Consider the following 21,345-nt stretch of genomic DNA (forward strand, 5'->3'; position numbering starts at 1 on the left):
AACAAGTGTGAAAATAAACTTCATGGTGTCGATTTTAACCCCCTCACCCACCGAGAATGGAGCCTAGGAGGGGTTAAAATTATCCGAGGCCACATTGTTCCCGCCCGGCGATGTTTTATCTTCGCCGACTTTGAAGTCCTTCAAAGATCCCACTGCAGGCAGGTGGGGGCCGAAGTTAAATCTTAAAGTCGCAGTCCGATGAAGTAATTGGCGCTACATCATTTTAACTTCCGCATTCGGAAGACCCGCAAGGGGCCAACCCTAATATCTCCACTGAGTGGCCAGAAGAGGCCATGGTAAGTTTGGCAAAATAATTTTTTAACATGGAATCCTTGTGGCCCAGAAGCAGGGGCTATCCCCTGGGCTGTGCAAGGATACCTTGGGTCTCCCCTGGGCTGGGCTTCTCCACCCCACCACACCCCAAATGCAATCGTTCCCAATCCCCCTCCTTGCTCACTTTCCTCACCGGGGACCATTTCCGTGGGTCCCCAGCGGCGGCCTGACCCTCCGCTCTTGCCCACTGGTGTTGACGTCCCGACATCTTCAGCTGGGAGTTCGTTTCAGGGTATTCAAATTAGGCCAGAGAGTTACAATCTTCTGGGCCTCACCCTCGGGGCGGCCAGATGGATCGCCGCCCGCTTTGGCAGCCGCACACCCCCACCCCCCGAATCCCGCCCCCAAGTTAAAACAGACCTCCATAAATCCATAGCGGACACATAATCTCACCACAGAATTTAAATATTCATGCGTGTAATAAAATTTATGAAGCTACATAAGGGAGGAATTATCTAAACATCTATTATAGGTACAAGGATGGATCTCTGGATAGATCCGAAAATCCATACCTCCGTCATAATCTCTAGTGTTTCATTGAAGTAGCTCTGTTTATTTATGATAGGATATTGTGTATTTCGTCATAGATTTAGATGTTTTCATTGTACTGAAAGTGCAACCTCACTCCAATTATTAAAACGTCTACCAACATTTTGGATATTTTACAGGTATACCATTTTTGATGTATCATTTTGTAATATTACACATCTTTCAATGCCATGTAAAGTTTCTAATAGTTAAAATCTAATGTACATTTGGAATATTAAAGTTCATTTTTGACCTTGGAAAAAGTCTGACTCAGATATTCAGACATTTGAATATAGTAATCCTACTTTTACATTCATATTGTAGTAGTAGAGCTTGTTCACTCTTTCCTGCCACAAATAAGCTATGGCCTTTGAACAAAGCCGTATTACTCTCCAGAGGCGGCATTGTATTGGGATCTCTTCCAATGTCACATGAATGGCAGGATAGTCTGTGGTCTTTAATTAAATGCCACCCCTTGTTTTTAAACAGGAGTGATATAGCATGCATCAATAGATTTAAGCAGAGACTAATTAGTGTAAAATATTGAGACATGGAAAAAATACAAACAAATAATGAGTGTGTTCTATATTGATTGGTGTAAAGTTGTTGTCTTATATAGGTGGTGCATCCAGAAATTATTCATGCCTAATTATTGGTTAAGTACTTATTTTTTGAATGGCTTATGTTGGTTAGCTAAATATTGCAGTGAACTTATACTTTTCTTGGGCTAAAGGTTTAACCGAAATCCTTCCAACTGCTCAGCAGGTAAGGAGCTAAAAGAAATACATCAACTTATGCCTGTTATATACATTTAGGTAAATTTGACAATCTCCAGCCATTCCCTGAATCGGAATACAGTAGCGTTTTGAATCAACAAATTTTGTTTCCAGCATCGATAAGATCAAAAGGATCGGCACAATATCAAGCACACAAACAGATGGAATTTAATATGAGAAAAGGTAAGTTAATTGACAATGCTAAAGGAAGCATACGTTTGGAATGGACCCCATTTTGTAGCCCACCATCAAAAATGGAATCAGAAAATGATATAGACATGATTCAATCACTGAAACTGTTCAAATCTATTGTCATAGGAGCCATTAAAGTCAGTTAATTACTCGTGAAAACAAGCTTTAACCCTTTATATGCCTTATTTTCAATACTGGGTTTCATTTTAAAACAAACGCACAATACGCTGGAAATTATACAGTAGGTCTTCAACATTTGTAACCAGAAAACAAATGAATGTTTCAATTGTAACGTTTTGTCAGAAATCCTGATCTGAGCTAACCCATCTCACCGTGCAGCCTGTCAGATACCAAGAAGCAGCAGTATGAACCGTTTTGGGGATCTGAAAAAAAAGACACCCACAGGACATTTTGCCAGTGACTGGTATTTTTCTTTCTTGTTCAAAAGGTCATCAAATCTTTCATATCAGGTTTGGCCTTTTATCTGAGAGAGATATCATCTAAGACATTACATACTTTACTAAAGCTAGAAATAAAAAAGTTTGAATAGTTAATGCCTTGGAACTTTCATTACAGAAATAGCATTGGTCGGCAATCTTAAAGCATCTTTCAATCAGTTACAATTCTGATTTGGGCATTATTCTAAAGCTTGAGTTCTGTTGCCTACATCAGCAAATCTTTGTGAGAATATAAACTGAATAAAATGGTAAATTCAAATATTGTGATACAATAAATATTCTACTAATCTATATGTACCTGAAATCAAATCTGAGAAGCTGGAGCAGTGCAGTACTGTCTCTCCAGTGAGCTATACCAGAGTCAGAGTGTGAATTTTATATTGGTAACTGTTCAACTGGTATTTTCCCAGTTTCAGCCGCAATATATGGAGGCAACCCAATGCTGCAGAGAAAGGAAAATAAAACAAGTTCCTTGGGGTACAAAGATCATCAAAGTGTTTCCTTTCCAACCAGGTGATTTGACATGGCAAGTTTTTTTTTTACAGAGTGCTTTGACACTAGGCAGATGAGGACTCTCTCTTTGCAGACTGGAGACTTTCTGAACTTATTTTTTTGAAAAAGACAAGTGCATGACAGAGGGAAAATCTTTAGATTGATAGTACTTCTTGCCGGAGAACTTTTTACATGATATAAATTTGTTACAAAAAAAATAAGATTACCAGCTCACAGAATAGAAGAGTGCTCTTGCTCATGTTTATTCTACTAGGATTTCAATAATATGTTAATATGGCTGCAATACATTTGCAGTGTATCGCAAATGAGCACAGCCATGGTGGGTGGTAGGGATACCACAATTAGTCTCAGCGACCCTGGGTTCCAAGGTGAAATTCTGCCACGGTTCTCATTTCTCAATGTTGTTTGTTGTCCAGTGACACCTACTGAAAGCACGCATGTCTAGATATAGGCTGAGGGTAGGATGTGATACTTCTCACAGTCAAATAATCTCCCAACACTCACTGTCAAGGACTGAGCTACCGGAGGGTTCCCTGTAAAGATGCTTAGTTTGAACAAGAACTGGGGGTGAATTCGCAACAAGGAAATTTAAAAGAGGAATTTTATAAACCATTTAATTATTTTTTCTTGGGTTTCAAAACTAAGTTACAACTTATTTGTAAACACAAACACAAAATAACAATTTTAGCCTTTATAAACGTGATGTAACTATTTACCAAACCGGTTCACAATAATATCTGTATGCTGAGGAGTTCTGCAGTTATAACTTTACTAAAAACTGATAACCAACCTCAACAGCTTTATAAAGCGAGTGAATAACCAAATATCTCATACCAAAAATACAACCTTGACTTATCAAAAAAAAACTTTAAAAACTTTAAAACTGTTGTGAGCTCAGATCAGTTGAAAAACCACCCATTCTGCTTTGTCATTTTTTCTTCACTATACAATAGGTTAGGCTAGTTTTTCACAGCCTAATGACTTGAGCTTTGGGATGCTTTAATTTGCAGTTGCTGTGTTATAATCATGTAATCAGGTGCAATAAGTCTTGCAAACCCATTTTGTTTGTAGAGCTTTGTAAACCAGCAAAACGTACTGTAGGTGATCACCAAAAATAACACTGTAGGGTGGAAACTGGTGAACAGAGAACGTATTCTTATGTATTTTACTTCTGTTGAACTGTTGTGTTAAACATAAGAGTCACTTGACTTTTCAAATTTCTTCCAGGTTGGAGAAGGAAGCCAGACACAAGCTACTCTAGTTAGAAAAAGTTGTCCAGATTTTTTTTACATGTCACAAATGTTGTCCAGCCCACTGACGATCTAGGAAACTCCTGGAGAGTAGAATCCATAGTTTTTCCCAAGAGTATTCCAAGTACTATTACACAATTGCATACTGTTCATATAAAAGGTCCCGTATTTTATAATAATCTTCACACAAACATCCTTCCAGTCCGATGCGTCCTGTCTCAGTCTGAAAATAAAATAGAAAGACCAACAAGAATTTAAAGGAGATCCACCCTCTTTTCAGAAGTGATGTTATCAATAAGTAATCGTGGGATTTAGAATTTAAACACAGGTCTATATTTACTGCAAAGGAAAGTTGGGTGGAGCAATTCATAATGCTCACCATTTGAAAATTTCTTACTAAATCTCCTAAACTAATAAAATGTTGGGTATGTAATATAGCTATTCTGGTTTCGTTGTAAATCAGCAAACCGAATTGAATAAATGTACTTTTTAAAAGTTATTCTACAATGTCCAGAATGTGTTTTGTTTTATGTTAATTTATTTTCTGGTGTTTCCTATCGAAAAGGACATTCATCATTAGTTATCATGCGGCTGAAAGGCAGACCAGAAGCACAAAAATCAAAAATAATTTCTTACACCTGTACTTTGTAAATGATGCCGTAAAACAGAACGGTATAGAAATGGGATAGGGGCACTCGGAACCTTTGTCTATCACTAAAGAGCAGCATGCCTTCTAAATGTTGTTTCACCGGAGACGCAAGAAACTGCAGGAACAAATAGTAACTTCACCTTAATAGACACAAATGCGCATCTTGCTGCACAACTGATTGTGACAATGGGCTTTTACATTCTCCAACATGAGTCAAAGGAAATATATGACAAAAAGAACAAAGTGCTTAATCACATTTTCTGCTTACACCTAATTTTGTTCAACAATGGCACTACCAAGATAAACCTGGGAGTTGTCTTCCTGACTGCTCAAAGGAAAATTATTTTCTACTCGAATATAGGAATTAAAACTATGAAATCTGTCAGATGTCTGGACACTGCAGGAGGTCTTTTAATGCAGTAACACACCACCAACTAAAAATACTCACTCTTCGAACAGCTACCAAATTGTTGCAGACCAGCACACCTCCAACAAATTCTGCCTGAATACCTTCCCGCAAAAGAACTTGTTTAAAATCGGATAACCTTGGCTCATTAATGAAGACTGCTTGATGACCAGGAACCTAAAAAAAATGGATTAAAAATTTCAATCATTAAACATCAAGTGCAGTTTTGCATTTTTATGGTTATCCTATTCAATAAATGAGAACTTCATATGATTAACACAACATTTGAGATGATTTAAATGGCAAATGCAGAAATAAATTCGGAAAGCACACACATCTCCCGGACTGATACAAAGGCAAAATACTGCAGATGCTCTCGCCGTATCCCGAGATCCACGCTCAACGCCATGCGCCGCCACATGCACGCTCTCAACCTCTCTCTTCAGCTGCACTGACTATTTCCAGGACTGATGCTGGGAAACAATAGTTTGTTCAAATTAAATCTGTAGTTGAATGATATTGAGCAGAGAGAGTGGTCCTATAGAGAGAAACCACAGCAACCTGCTTCTTGATAGTTGCATCACTGACCACTCTAGCATTTTCTGTTGAACCAGCATTACCGGAGCAGAATTTCATCAATTTATAATATTTCTTACATATCAAATGCATTATATTACTGCTTTGCAATAACTAGCAGACATGGAGCTAGAGTGACTTGGACTGTTAATAAAGAAACAACGGGAATTCATTCTCTAACTGTTCGCGTCATAGTGATAGATGGTTCCAGAGTGAAATACCAGGGAGGCCCGGCCATCAAGAGTTCCGACGATGGGTCATCAACCTGAAATGTTAACCTTATGTTTCTCTCTCCACAGATGCTGTCTGACCTGCTGAATGTTTCCAACATTTTCTGTTGCTATTTCAGAGGATCAGATACTTTAGCTTTGGGACAATTGGGATCGTTGGGTTTGATTCCAAGCCATTCTCGTCTCTACTTTATTTTTTGTATTTATTCTCGGGATGTGGGCGATGCAGGCAAGACCACATTTATTGTCTATCCCTAACTGCCCTGAGGTAATAGTAATGATCAATCCTTGTTGTGATGCTGCTCCCACTATGGCATTGGGTAGGGAAATCAAAGATTTTGACCCAGTGATGATGAAGGAGTAGCGGTATGTGTCCCAGTTAGGATAATGGGTGACTTCGAAGGGAATTTGCAGGTGATGATGTTCTCATGGCATTGATGCTTTTTTTCTTTTAGGTGGTAGCGGTCACAGGGCTGTGAGTTGCTGTCGAAGTAGGCGTGGCAAATTGCTGCAATATATCTTGTAGATAAGTACGTACTAGCCACAGTGTGTTGATGGTGGACAGGATTGCTAATGAGTTAAGTGACACAGGGATAATCAAACAGACTGCTTTGTCCTAGATGATGTTGAGCTTCTTGAGTGTTGCTGTGGCTGTACCCTTCCAGGTAAGTAGTGAGAATTCCATCACATCTTTGACTTGAGCTTTAGTCATTGTGATGGTATGGTTGGTCCACCTAAACTTCTGGTCCATGGAAACCCCTAGGACATTGATGGTGGGTGGTGTTGAGGTCAGGGGGAGGTGGCTGGGCCCTTTTCTTGTTGAAGATGGACATTGCGTGGCTTTTGTGTGGGGCGAATATTACCTGCCACTTGTCAGCCCAAGCCAGCCTGCTAGTCACATCCTGCTGTAGGCTGACATGGCTGTTCCATTATCAGAGAAGTTGTGAATGGAGCTGAACACAGTAGACTCATCAGCAAACAGTTTCACTCGACCTTTTGAAACAGAGACGTTGATTGAGGATGCAGCTGAATATGGTTATGCCAAGGATGCTACCCTGAGGAACTCTGGTAGCAATGTACTGGGGCTGCAATGATTGGCCTCTAACAACCATGCCGATCTTCCTGTGTGTCAGGTATGACTCCTGCCATTGTAGTTTCCCAGTGACCTCAGTTTTGCTAGGGCTCACTGGTGCTATAAGCAGTCGAGAGTTGCCTTGACGTTAAGTGCAGTTACTCTCACTTCTCCTCTAGCATTCAGCTTTTGTCTGGATCAAGGCTGTGACGGGGTCAGGAGCTGAAAGGCTCTGGTGGAACCCAAACTGAGCATCAGCGAGCAGGTTATTGCTGACAAGTGTTGCTTGATTATTGTTTCATCATTATTACTTCTTCCATCGCTTTGCTGGTGTTTGGATGGAGGTTGATGGAGTGGTAATTGGCTATGTTAAAATAGTATTTACAGCCCTTAAATACGGCCTTTAACAGAGAAAGACATGGCCAGTTAACTTGGGAATACTAGCTTGAAAGTGACTTTTCACCCAGAACAGCAGTAGAGTTGCACTTTTATTATTTTTATGCTACGAGCTGTAATAGGAAATAGATAAATCTTGCTGCAAAAACTGTATTCAGTTCATTCATGTATTTTATGTAGAATAAATCAGTTTGTTGGTTTACAATTGAATCAGCTCATTGGAGTGCTTTTTAGTCCACCTTCCGTGAAGATAGGAGAATGCTCAAGGCTGCAGCTGCAAGATCACAGTATCCAGTACACACAACAATGGTTCTATGTTACAGCCCCGAAGTCAAGCTATCATTTAACTACATATTGAACAGTAAAGGTGCACATTGAATCATACAGGACATGAGGTCCACTTATATGAACTAACGACAACAGTGACCAGAGAGAATATCTAATTAAAAAACCGTAACATTTGTAAAACCATTCCAGTAATTCGACCTATTTTTAGAAGTATGAATGATTACAACTCTACTAGCCCCAGCGATGCTGTTGGTCCTGATGGAAAGTTATTTATAACCCCAAATTCTTTTAAAAAAAATCATCCTTATAGCCACTACTAACCATCTTTGGACATTTAACTTTTAAAAACAATTAAGAAATTTAGAATTTATTCTTTGTTTCCCAGGGAATATAAAAAGAAAACACTGAATCCAACAATTTAGAAACAAAGTATTTTTCACAACAGTGGCTGGAACTAACACCAAAGCACTTTCATAGAATCAGGACCGAACCTTTACTGACTCACAAGGAGCATGATGTTTTTCTTTTGAGAGTGGTCATACTAAGTTGCATACTTTGTATTATTAAAAGGATTCTTTCTGTTTATCAATTAAGTAGTTTGTTGGAGTTTTACAGTTAAAGAGTAAATTTGCACCATATTACATTAAGTACTTAACTGAAACACAAATTAAATACAAGTAAGGAATAATTGCTGTACAAGATATGGTTTGAAGAGATGGATGATTAAAAAAAACAGACTAATACTTTGACTTCATCAAGAGTTTTTTTTCCATGAACAGTTATGGTTTCTGGCAAGGGCAAAGGCTGAATAATAATTAGACTTGTAAATTTTAATTAAATTTAGGTTTCAGTCACATCACCAACTATCAAATTTCACAGACTCTGTTTACAAGCTTTAATCTATTGTGCCCAGTCACTCAAACTCAATTACATGCTGAAGAGGGGAAAAAGCACAGATAAGCCATTAACAAGATGCTCTTGACATCAAAGGCTTTCTAAAAGTACACATATCTTGACACTTAATTTTAAATATACAGGTCATTCTCTTGTCAAGTCAGGCAACTGAAGTGTGCTGCCTAATCAGATTTTTTTCCACTTCAGATATTTTTAGCCATATATGGGAATCAAATAAACCCCATATATTTCAATTCCTAGCTTATTTGTATCAATTACTGACATGTAACAGTCATGTGTGAAAAAACATTTGGCCTATAATGAAATCTGTGATTTCCAAAGTTTATTAACCTATAGCGGTGTATACTGAAGAGATAAATTTGGCTAATTTAAATTAAGTTATACTTCTTAAGCCCCATTATTCTCTCTATCATATACCTGTTCCCAGACTTCTGTTGACTGGGAGATACTGTTACACAGTCTGTGCAAGAGGAAGCTAGAACATAGCTTGCAATCCAGAACAATAACGTAACATTTATCTTAAAACAAAAGCTGGAAGAATAATGGAATGACTATTACTTAAATGCCAATACACAATGTTTGTTAAAAAAAAATTAATACTTGTTTTTAACGATAAAGACACATTAACAGTACAGGACTTCAACAATTCCCATTATTTGCAATGTCCAATCAACCTAGATTATGGTCCGATTTGCAGGGAAATGAATGTTGACGATCTAACAATGTACAGTATCTCAATGTCATTTCCATACCTCGTTTGGGGACAATGGCTCCAGCGTGGGAATTACATCGAGATCTTCATTGGTCTCTTTCTCATCATCATCGAAGAGGCTCTTCATCGTTTTTTGCTGAGCTGCAACTTGTTCCGAGCTATGTGTAGATGACGGAGCATCAACCTGCATTTCCCCTTCTTCATCCTCTCTTAACTCTCCCTCTTCCAGAATGACCCCAGTATCTACCTTTGACACCCTCATGTCCAAGACACCGTCTATCCAGGCTAACTCCACATCCTTTGCTTTACAGAACTGAAGAGAACTGACTAAAGAATCCTTTAGTCTAACCTGTGAGAATGAAATATACAAACATTAGGAAGTCAAAGAATGATACAGCACAGGAGGCGGCCATTCGGCCCATCATGCCGGTGCTGGTTATGCAAAGATAGAGCAGTTTAACAATAAGCTACTATGTAGAGGGAACTATAATAATTTCATACACAATATAAAATCCACAAATTAAATATGTATTAAACCTTTTTTGAAACACGGTCTAAAGATGACATTCCTGGAATTTAGATTAATCAGTACGTTCATGAACATTTTCAAAAGCATTGTTCCACTGAAGTTCTTTTAGAATTTATTTCTAATGTATTTTAGAATGCTTTTTTCATTGATAAGAATTTAAAACAATTTTTTAGAATATATTAAAGTACTGAGCAATAATTCAGTAGTTTCTCTGTTTGTTTTAAACTTTTGGCTATGGTTATTGTGTCCTTCACTTTGAACACAATTGTAATCTTTGAATAAATCTAATTGCAGTGCCAACACCCTGAAGGGTTCCATTTCCTCAACTGATAAGCATCTTACTATTTGTGTCGCTCTAATTTGGTTTGGAAAATATCAAACTTTGGCTTCACATAAAATCAATTTCAGAAATATGTAGGGCTTCCGGCAGACTTCCAAAGATTTGAGGCTACTGTGATAACCGGGTGTTAAATTAATAAATTCTGTTCACTCAGGGCAGATGTCTTGCCTTTTGAAGCTGCAAATTAGGAGTGATTCCTATCTCATTAGAGAATCTTATATACAAGATATCTTTCCAAAAGTATGCAGATACAATCAACCGCTCAGGATTATCTACTTTGGATCAAACGTTTTAAGCAGCAGTATGTTGACAATGCTGTGGTGCATTATGGTTCTGGCTTTTGGGAAACTGCAGCAGAACTCAAGAAATTGTATTGTTACTTCTAATTTTTTAAAATTATTTTAAAGAAAGAACTTGTTCTTATTTTTTTTTATTCGTTCCTGGGATGTGGGCGATTCACTGGCAAGGCCAGCATTTATTGCCCATCCCTAATTGCCCTCGAGAAGGTGGTGGTGAGGAGGGAATTCCAGGATTTTGACCCATCGACGATGAAGGAACAACGATCTATTTCCAAGTCAGGATGGTGTGTAACTTGGAGGGGAACTTGCAGGTGATGGTGTTCACATACGCCTGCTGCCCTTGTCCTTCTAGGTAGTAGAGGTCGTGGGTTTGGGAGGTATTTAGCCCCTTTGACATCCTTGGAAGATTCCAAAGCAATTCACAACTTACTTTTTAAAGTGTAGCCATTATTGTAATGTAGGCAAGCGTGGCAGCCAATTCGCACACAATAAGGTCCCAAAAACTGTAAATAAATGAATGGTTAGTTAAGCTATTTTTGGTAGAGCTGGTTGAGGGATAAATGTTGGCCAGGACACTGGGAGAACTCCCTGCTCTTCTTTTGAGTAACACCATAGGATTTTTTAGTCCCATCTACACAGGCAAACGGGACCTTGGTTTAACATCGCATCTGAAAGACAGCACCTTTAGCAATGTAGCACTCATTCAATACTGCCACGTAATTGTCAGCCTAGATTATTTACTGAAGTCCGAGAGTAGGGATTGGACCCAGCACCTACTGACTCAAAATTGACACTTGAAAGTTATTATTCAGCCTAGAATATCATTTGAATTAAAGGCAGAAATCTGAATAGCCAGCAATTAATATCCATGTACTATATTACTCTTCAAATTGTATTACCTGGTAGATATGAGTCTCACTAGTAGCGTCTATTGTTTCTTGAAGCTTTGGTGTGTAAACTTTAATGTCCTTTCCACCAAATGATTTGCACGATTCAGCAAGATCTTGGCTGGACTCTGGGGGTCCATGAACAATAATCAACTGCCGGGGTTTCATCTGATTAATAATTTTTTTAATAGAGTCACCGTCTGAGCGTCCTTCATAATCAATATAAGTCACTCTGGCTCTGTAAGATAAAGGCAAATTACTTGATGAACCAATACATTTCATCTTAGTGGAAGAAAAATAAGCAGATTTTCTGTATACAAGGCATATCGCTTTCAAACATTAAGAAATTACCAACCTGATTTCTATGGTTTCTGTTGCGGAGACACACTTTGTAGGAACATCAGACAGATCCTGATCCATAGGCTCCTCGCCATTGCTCAGACCAGAATCGAGTTTGCTCTTTTCTTCTTCTGCTGCCTGAAGTTCAGGAACCAAGAAATCCTCAGCTCTGAAATAAAGAAGCAGCAATAAACACCAACGAGGAATCACAGAAGAAGGAAGCTCAATTTTGGATTTCACATCTGCTTATATATATATATCAAATAGAACGTCAAAATGAAGTTTTTTTTTTTAAGTCTCTACAGCAGAAGAGAAGTCAGCTGTCTATATACAATGAGAAATATGGCAGAGTTCAATGAAGCTGCAGAGGTTCAAGCAATCAATGACTTTGGAGAAAACCAATACTTGCTCAGATCCAATGAGGCTACAAGCAGGAGTTGTCATTCTCCAAACAACCCAGATAGGCATTAAGCAGCTTTATTGCTTCATGTGTAAAAGATCACAACATTAAAAAAATATATAGGGGGAAGGGCTAAACATCAGCTGCCTTACAAAATGTTCTCCCCTTTTCCTCTTCTTTTAGGTCCCCCTGCACCACACATCTGGACAAGCAAGCCTTTAACAAAGCAGCTCGAAACCAGACAACAACTTGCATTTATATAGCGCCTTTAATGTAGAAAAGCATCCCATGAAATATAATCAGATAAAAATGGACACCGAGACAAAGGAGATATTAGGAAGTGTAACTAAGATCTTGGTCAACAAAGTTGGAGGCTGGTGAGGCCGACTGTGTCAAAGGCTGCACACAGGTCAAGGAGGAGGAAATAGTACACAATGGTCACAATCAAAGAGAATGTAATTTGTGACTTTGATTAGGGTTGTTATGCTATGGCAGGGACAGAAACCGGATTGGAGAGTTTCAAACATGGAGTTGCAGGAAAGACGGGCGCAGGTTCAAGGACTTCGGAGAGGAAAGTGAGATTGGAGATGGGACTGTAATGTGCAAGGGCAAGAAGGATCAAGGATGGGATTTTGAGGAAGGGTGATAATTGTAGTTTTGTAAGAGAGGGGCCTGTACCTGAGGAGAGAACAATTTATATTCTCAGCTAGCATGGGCACCAGGAAGGGAAATTTGATGGTCAACAGTTTGGTCAGAATCAAAGTGGTTCACTGTAGACAGCAATGGTGAAATGATCTGTGGAAATCTAACAGATTAAAATAAATAGCATCACGTCCCAGCATACATGATCTGGCCACAAAGAGCTAATGGATCATGTACATTGCACATAAAGTAATGCTGGAAGAGTAATTATACACAAGGTATCTCATGTCACTTGAACATTCATGGCGAGGCCTTATCTTTTGAAAGTTGTTCTCAAAACAAAGCAGCTAATCCAAGAGTTGCATGGTTGAAGGTATCTGTATTCATAAAAATCTAGGCCTAGAAATTGGGTTGGGGCGCCAAAGTGGCGCAAAAGTCGCCCGAGCGCAGGTTTTAGCGCAGCAATCGGAGTGATACCGATCGCCAGAAATTCAGTTTCAGTGCCCCTCGAGGGAGACGGGGCGAGGCTCGAGGCGCTCCACGTCCCTCTTAGGGCGCTGAAACTGATTATCGCAGCGCAACGTGCCGCAGTGGCACGGCACGCTGCGGTACTGCAGGCCTTCCTCCCACTGTTAAGGGGGAGGTGCCTGCAACAGCGCGATCCCCGATCGCGAGTGCCGGCAAATAAGCCCGGCACCAAGGAGAAGTGCCGGGCTCTCGGGAAACAGCCGGCAATGCTGCGGGGGGGGGGGGGGGGGTTAGGAGGCCGGGGACGGAGGTGCTGGCAGGCGGCCGCCGAAAAAGCGGCCGCCCCGCACCTCCACCTTAACTTGCGCCGCTGCCGGCACAGTAAGGCCCCGTGAACCGGGCGCGAGTAGCGAGCGGCGCAACTGCGGCGTTCGCTACCAAATATCGCGAACGGGGCACTGCGCACACCGATGACGTCATCGGTGGCGGCGCAGCGCAAATGCCTAACGCCACCATTAGCGCCCCTACTGAATATCGCCGGAGACGCAGCCAGTGGCGCTACAGCCACTGACTGCCTCTTTAGGCGTTACTCACCCAATTTCTCCCCCCTAGTGTTTTATCACCTGTTGTTGCTGGTGCATTAGCCCAGGAAACCATTACTCAGGCCAGGTTTACTTGACAGGAGCATTTGTCATCCAAGACACAAAACATGACATGAATGAATGGATGATTCCAGCTAAGTTCCCCACTCATGTCCAAAATTAAAAGGAACAAATAAGTTAATACAGTTGCGACCTTTACATAAGATTTCTGGCAACACTGCACTGAAGATTTGCCCTCGAGATCATGAGGGAAGTCCAGCACTGTATGCTTCCTGACTACTTAAGTGTTCAGATTTTGAGTTACCTGGGAACAAAAAAGTTTTCTAGAAAGAGTCACAGTGTAAGAAGTTAAATAACAATGGAAGGTTGTACAGTACTAACATTGCGATTCAAATTTCCACAAAGTACAAATTTGAGATCAGCAACATTTAGTGAATAGCAGGAATATATGACGGTGCAGGTCCGTCTCTATTTAAATGTTTAATTTTAGCAGTCAGCAAAATCTCAGCAGCTATATACTGCTTCCATAATTCTGTAGTTCAGGAATAATCTGCACTCACAGACCCTCCAAAACTAAACTTTTTATGAAAAGATGCTGAAAGCAATAAATTTGCGAAGGAAGTGCGATATTGTAAAACAAACTGGGATATAGTGCCATCGTGTGGTTAAGAATGGCAAAATGCTTCATAACACTAAAACTAGAATCTGGCAAGGAAATACATATGGTATATGTATGTGGCCCTGATTTTGCTGTTGGCGGCATTCTAAGGATTGCGCTGCTGGCAGCTGAACCAAATGCGCACTTACCTGCTGCGAACCCTCCTCCGAGAAGTTGCTGTCAGACACTGCAGAATAGAGGGTATCGTAGTGGCCCACGGATCCCAGGGGCGCACCGTGTGCGTAAGCATACCTGGATCACGTGGGCCGGTGCTTCAATCAGCAAACAGAAGGTCTCTCATTAATACTATTAGAGATCGTAGGGCTATTCTCCATTTAAACTTAAGTACTTCGAAAATATACTTCAATCTGTGATTTTGGGGTCTGGGTGTGTGCAGAATGCATTGTTATTCTGCAAATGATCTACATTTTCATTTTCTTCCTCCCAGCAAACCACTTTAGCAATCTATTCGAAGACAGTTCTTTACTTTTCCTGGATAATAAATACTTTTCATGGACAATAAATATAACTGTAATAATCCTGTGGGTCATATGTAAATACTTCCATTTCCGGCCTCAGAATCTCAAAGATAGCAGCCTCACTTAGAACACCACTCACCTGATGGTAAGTTTGAAAGACTGGCTTGTAAGTTTAAACTTTTAAAATTAAATATATACTTGGATTTGTCAGGAGGTATCCCCTTATGCTGTGCAAACAGGCCCTGCGCCTATTTGCACCAGCCGTAAAATTTTCATACGTAATTGCTGGGCAGTTGGTGGGCAATTAGCCCTATTCTGCACCAGCAGTAAAAAGTCGGAGCGGATGATCAGTCAAGTTGGTACTTGACTTCAGTTGTCTGTCTTATAGTCTGGAATTCCCTACGTAAACCCAGTCACCTTTCTCATAGAATAGATACAGTGCAGAAGTAGGCCAGTCGGCCCACTGTGCCCGTGCCTGTTCTTTGAAAGAGCTATTCAATTAGTCCCATCCCCCTGCCCCTTCCTCATAACCCGGCCAATTGGTCCCCTTCAAGTATTTATCCAATTTCCTTTTGCAAGTTATTATTGAATCTGCTTCCACCACCCTTTCAGGCAGTGCATTCAACATCATAAGAACTCATTCTATTCCTTTAAAAGCCTTCTCAAAACCCATCTCTTCTGCCACGCTTTTGGTCACCTCTCCTAATTCTCCCATCAAGGCTGTGCATGCATGCATGCATCCATCATTCCTTTCTTCCTCTGAAAGTAGTGCAGGTATGGTGATGTAGTGATTATGTTACTGCAATGGCAGTTTGAGAATTTGAATTCAATTTTTTTTTAAATCTGGAAATAAAAAACTGGGATCAGTAAAAGTGACTCTGAAGCTGCCAGATTGTCTTAAAACTGAACTGGTTCACTAATGTCCTTGAGGGAAGGAAACCTGCTGTTCGCATTCTAAGAATAAATAAACAAAAAAATAACCTCAGGATGTTTCTCTACATTAAAGTTGTTTTTGACTCAAGAAATTCAAGGCACTGTGACTTGTTTGCAAACACATTAAATGGTTTTCTATATTTGAACAAAAGTTTGCCAAAAGTTTTTTATGAAGAAAATGCCCTTTTTAGGAGTTAGGTCTGTCGGATATACCTTATTATTTCTCCATATTCGTCCCACTTCACTCTCTCTTCAGTAGTTGGGAACATGGGGTATGATTTTTTAGCCTGTTTGAAGAAACTTCCTTTGCGACTGCTCTCACTTTTCATCATGAGATCGTGTTTGGTTTTTCCAGCCAGTGGTTGGTCCAGGTCTTCTTCCACATCACTCTCATCACTCGAGTCAACATCTCGCCTGCAAGGAAAACACAACCAAGGACACTATTAAATTTAGATCCAAACAAAGAAATGTACCGTAGCAAATACAGTTTAAACTAACATTACACTGATACAATGGTATTTTGTTCATAGTGAAATTTTAAAATTCCAGCTACGTTCTAAACGTGCAGTGGCCCTGTTTCGTTATGCAGTTATCCTGCACAAAGTCTTATTTTCTATCAAACCCCCACCTGTGTATACGTTTAAAATAATTAGAAAAACTTGTGTATTATATAAAGAATCCGTTTGAAAATATTTCTTTAGGTAATACAAAAAATAATTATAACGTTAGGTAGCACCCCATTGTGTTCAAATTATCACATAATGTTACGTTACAGTGACAGCATCACCTACTAGTGCATTACCGTTGAAATCCCGAGACCAATTTTTTAATATGTAACGGATAGTTTTTGTACTTTTCGAATCATGCAAAGATCATGAATGGAAGGCCAGGCTTTAATAATGGAAGTGCAATTGGATAGATATTGCAGTTTTACTTGGCTAACTTGGGGAGCAGGGAACAAATTTGCAGAACTTACTGAGGTGATTAAATGAGGGTGAGACCATAATACGGAGCGTGAAAGCAATGGATTTGACAGCGCAAATGGGTTTTTTCTCCATTCACACTTAATCTTCATATCACAAAGCTTAGCCATGTAATCAAGAGAATTTGAAATTTATGTAATAAATGTAATTACACATCCAAAGTTTGATGATTAGTTTCCGAGTATCTTCCAGTGTCACATTCAATTAAACTTTTAACATATTAAAGAGGAATTGCCTCTATTTGAGAAGTGAAAGGACCCAGAGGGCATGTTAATACATGAAAGCTAATAAAGAACTTTAAATGTGGAATTATATAACCAGGTCACATGTTTACAAAGTACTAGGAAAAAATTTATATTACAACTTTTCAGGGAAAATTACGTCCTTTTAAAGGTGTAATGTAATCTTGTCTCAAAGCTGGCTACCAACTGTAAGCCATATTAAAACAGAACTTTACAAAAGGGTTATTCAGAGAGGATGATTCAAAAGGTACTATAATTTCAAAAATCATAAATAGAAGTACAGTATTTTTTTTTTATTCGTTTGTGATGTGGGCGTCGCTGGCAAGGCGCCCATCCCTAATTGCTCAAGAAGGTGGTGGTGCGCCACCTTCTCGAACCGCTGCAGTCCGTGCGGTGAAGGTACTCCCACATTGTCGTTAGGTAGGGAGTTCCAGGATTTTGACCCAGCGATGATGAAGGATCGGCGATATATTTCCAAGTCAGGATGGTGTGTGACTTGGAGGGGAACTTGGGAGGTGATGGTGTTCCCATGCGCCTGCTGCCCTTGTCCTTCTAGGTGGAAGAGGTCGCGTGTTTGGGAGTTGCTGCCGAAGAAGCCTTGGCGAGTTGCTGCAGTGCATCTTGTACGCTGATGGTGGAGGGAGTGAATGCTTAAGGTGGTGGATGGGGTGGCCAATCAAGCGGGCTGCTTTGTCCTGGATGGTGGCAAGTTTCTTGATTGCTGTTGGAGCTGCACTCATCCAGGCAAGTGGAGCGTATTCCATCACACTCCTTACTTGTGCCTTGTAGATGGTGGAAAGGCTTTGGGGAGTCAGGAGGTGAGACACCCGCCACAGAATACCTAGCCTCTGGCCTGCTCCTGTTGCCACAGCTGGTCCAGTTAAGTTTCTGGTCAATGGTGACCCCCAAGATGTTGATAGTGGGGGATTCGGCGGTAATGCTTGAATATCAAGGGGCGGTGGTTAGACTCTCGCTTGTTGGAGATAGTCATTGCCTGACACTTCTGTGACGCAAATGTTACCTGCCACTTATCAGCCCAAGCCTGAACGTCGTCTAGGTCTTGTTGCATGTGGGCATGGATTGCTTCATTATCTGAGGAGTTGTGAATGGCGCTGAAGACTGTGCAGTCATCAGTGAACATCCCCACTTCTGACCTTATGATGGAGGGAAGGCCATTGATGAAGCAGCTGAAGATGGGTGGGCCTAGGACACTGCTTTGAGGAACTCCAACAGCGATATCCTGGGGCTCTGATGATTGACCTTCAACCACCAGAACCATCTCCCTTTGTGCTAGGCATGACTCCAGCCAGTGGAGAGGTCCCCCCCCCCACCACCCCCCCAATTCCCACTGACTTCAGTTTTACTAGGGCTCCTTCATGCCACACTCGGTCAAACACTGCCTTGATGTCAAGGGCAGTCACTCTCACCTCACCTCTGGAATTCAGCTGCTTTGTCCATGTTTGGACCAAGGCTGTAATGAGGTCGGGAGCCGAGTGGTCTTGGCGCAACCCAAACTGAGCATCAGTGAGCAGGTTATTGGTGAGTAAATGCCGCTTGATAGCACTGTTGATGATACCTTCCATCACTTTGTTGATGTTTGAGAGTAGACTGATGGGGCGGTAATTGGCCGGATTGGATTTGTCCTGCTTTTTGTGGACAGGACATACCTGGGCAGTTTTCCACATTGTCAGATAGATGCCAGTGTTGTAGCTGTACTGGTAGAGTATAGAAGACTATCATTTTTAAACTATGAATCTTAATTTGCAGTTGCTTACAGTATTGGACAGCGTACAGTTGTTTTAACAGTTGATTTTAACTGTAATCTAGTCTTTCTGTTCAACTATTGTTGTTTTCAAAACATTCTTTATCATATTTCATATACAGAGTAAAGAAATTTGAAGTGGATTTTTTTCTTGCAATGCATTTAATCACTGAATTGAAATTGTGTAAATTCTACAACATCTGCTTAACAGGGTAGATGCTGGGAGGATGTTTCCCCTGGCTGGGGAGTCTAGAACCAGGGGTCATAGTCTCAGAATAAGGGGTCGGCCATTTAGGACTGAGATGAGGAGAAATTTCTTTACTCAAAGGGTTGTTAATCTTTGGAATTCTCTATCCCAGCGGGCTGTGGATGCTCAGTCGTTGAGTACATTCAAGACAGAGACTGATAGATTTTTGGATACTAAGGGAACCAAGGGATATGGGGATAGTGCGGAAAGGTGGAGTTGAGGTAGAAGATCTGCCATGATCTTACTGAATGGCGGAGCAGACGCGAAGGGCCGAATCTTGCTCCTATTTCTTATGTTCTTATATTCACGGCACAACAGTCCATAGAAGGCAGCACTGAGATCTTAGCTGAGCATTAAGAGCCACAAAGACAAACTGAAATCTGTCTCAATATACTAGCTATAAGTTGTAAAATGTTTAACTCCCAAGTAATGCAATAAAGCAATGACAGTGGGCTGGATTTTGCGAGGGGTCAGCGGGTGCGATTGGTGGAGGGTCATGTGGGAAAGTGTTTTTTTCCCCCCAGCGGATCGGATCCCCACTGTGAACCCGTCACCATGCGCCTTTACCAAATGTCGGGTCTGACAGCGCTGAGCAGACCAGACACGCAGCGGCGGCGGAGGAAGCAATTAAAATCATTCATGGCTGGTTTACAGCCACTTATCAATGGGTTTTTTCCCAGCTTTTTGGATTTGACAGGTTGCCCACCGGTTTCCTGCTGTGCCTAGAACTCGTCTGTGAAGCTGAGGCGGGAGGTCAGTGGCCATTGAATCAGCTGATGAGTTGACAGCTTCAAATGTCAAATCAAAGCTCCCAGCTGATTGACAAATGTTCCCTTAACCACTAGCTTCTCTAAACTACATTTCCACTACAGATTCAGGATGCTGCAAGTCTTTACACAAGTCTCCATCCAGTTTGACCTCATTACCTCGCCCACCATTGACAGATCGCTTCCGTCATCTCTACTTCACCTGCCATTTATTCCATCAGCATGAGTACCCTTGAAACTTTCTCACCTTGGTCCTCAGAATCCCACCATGATCAGCCCCAACACTAGCATCACCAGAGACACCAGCAGCACCAACACCACCACCAACCTTCTCCACAATCAATTGATGCTGCACAGGACAGAGGGCATCAGCACCTGACCACATTGCTGCCTGGGAGGCCAGCGATGGCCTCACCATGGCCAGATTTACTTCACTTGACGCTGTACACCCTGGCTGCCACATGATGCGCCAGGTTGGCACCACCCCACACCAGCACCATAAAGCATCCCTACAATGCCCAAGCCATTCCTTTCACACTCATCACCATTGCAGGGGGTACCGTTATGTCTCCCCATTCACTGCAACTCACTAAGCCACTTCCAAAGGGGCACACAAATCTGTTCAAGAACACAAAGTGCTGAAAATAAAGGTTCAATGTTTGACACCACATTAATAGAAACTTTACATGAACATTGCATAAAACACCCTTGTGTGTTGTTAGTTGGTATGATTGCACTAGGGCAAGTATGAGGGGTGGCTAGTGAAATGGGAATGTGATAATGTAGATAGAGAGGAACAGGTGGAGGTGTAAGGTAAGCTGGTGTGAGTAAAGATGTACAGGAATAGGGTAGGGAAGGCAAAGTGATGGGGATGTGATGAGAGGCACAACAGAAAGAAAGAAAGACTTGCATTTATATAGCGCCTTTCACCACCACCAGACATCTCAAAACGCTTTACAGCCAATGATGAGCAGGATGAGGTTGAGTGTGGCTTTGTACTAATGCTTCGTGATCTACTGAGATCATTGAAACGTTTGCGCCACTACAGCCTGGTCCTCCTGATCACATCCCTGCTTGTGTCTTCCTGTGCAATGTGCAACCAGGCTGTGTTGATCTCCTGAGGAGGTCTCTTCTGCCCATTGGAAGGGGAGAGGACCTCCCTGTGTGCTGTGACTCCCTCCATAAGCATATGGAGAGAGTCGTGGGAGAGCTTGGATGCAGCCCTACACCTCTGTGCAGTGCTGGTCAATGTTTGCAGCACCTCAATGCTGTAGAACACTGACAGCACAAATGTCAAAAGAAAGTTGCCCATGGTCCCTTTAAGGAAACCGGCCAATGACACGTCACCAAATGACGCCATCAGACCCACTTCCTCTAATTGGTTGGGAAAAGCGCTGGGTGGGTTTAACAAGCCCAATCACGGTAAATTCATTTCAGAGGCTGGGATGGAGACAGCAGCGGGGTCGGGATCCAC

General features: G+C 41.2%; 1 protein-coding gene across 1 annotated transcript in view; it reads right to left on the bottom strand.

Annotated features, from left to right (window-relative positions):
- Positions 1–1,782: 1,782 nt before the first annotated feature.
- cpsf2 (cleavage and polyadenylation specific factor 2) overlaps positions 1,783–21,345 on the bottom strand; it is a 44,306-nt gene continuing 24,743 nt past the window's right edge. The window contains exons 10-15 of the mRNA XM_086002807.1: positions 16,084–16,284; positions 11,705–11,857; positions 11,362–11,587; positions 9,335–9,643; positions 5,148–5,282; positions 1,783–4,273 (exon numbers count right to left, since the gene is read on the bottom strand). Of these exons, the coding sequence (XP_085858933.1) occupies positions 4,181–4,273; positions 5,148–5,282; positions 9,335–9,643; positions 11,362–11,587; positions 11,705–11,857; positions 16,084–16,284 (1,117 nt within the window). The 3' untranslated portion in view covers positions 1,783–4,180. The remainder of the gene's footprint in view (positions 4,274–5,147; positions 5,283–9,334; positions 9,644–11,361; positions 11,588–11,704; positions 11,858–16,083; positions 16,285–21,345) is intronic.

This window comes from Somniosus microcephalus, chromosome 12, assembly GCF_052327205.1.
Source record: "Somniosus microcephalus isolate GS21.2 chromosome 12, FLI_Smic_1.0, whole genome shotgun sequence".
In the NCBI taxonomy this organism is placed as follows: domain Eukaryota; kingdom Metazoa; phylum Chordata; class Chondrichthyes; order Squaliformes; family Somniosidae; genus Somniosus; species Somniosus microcephalus.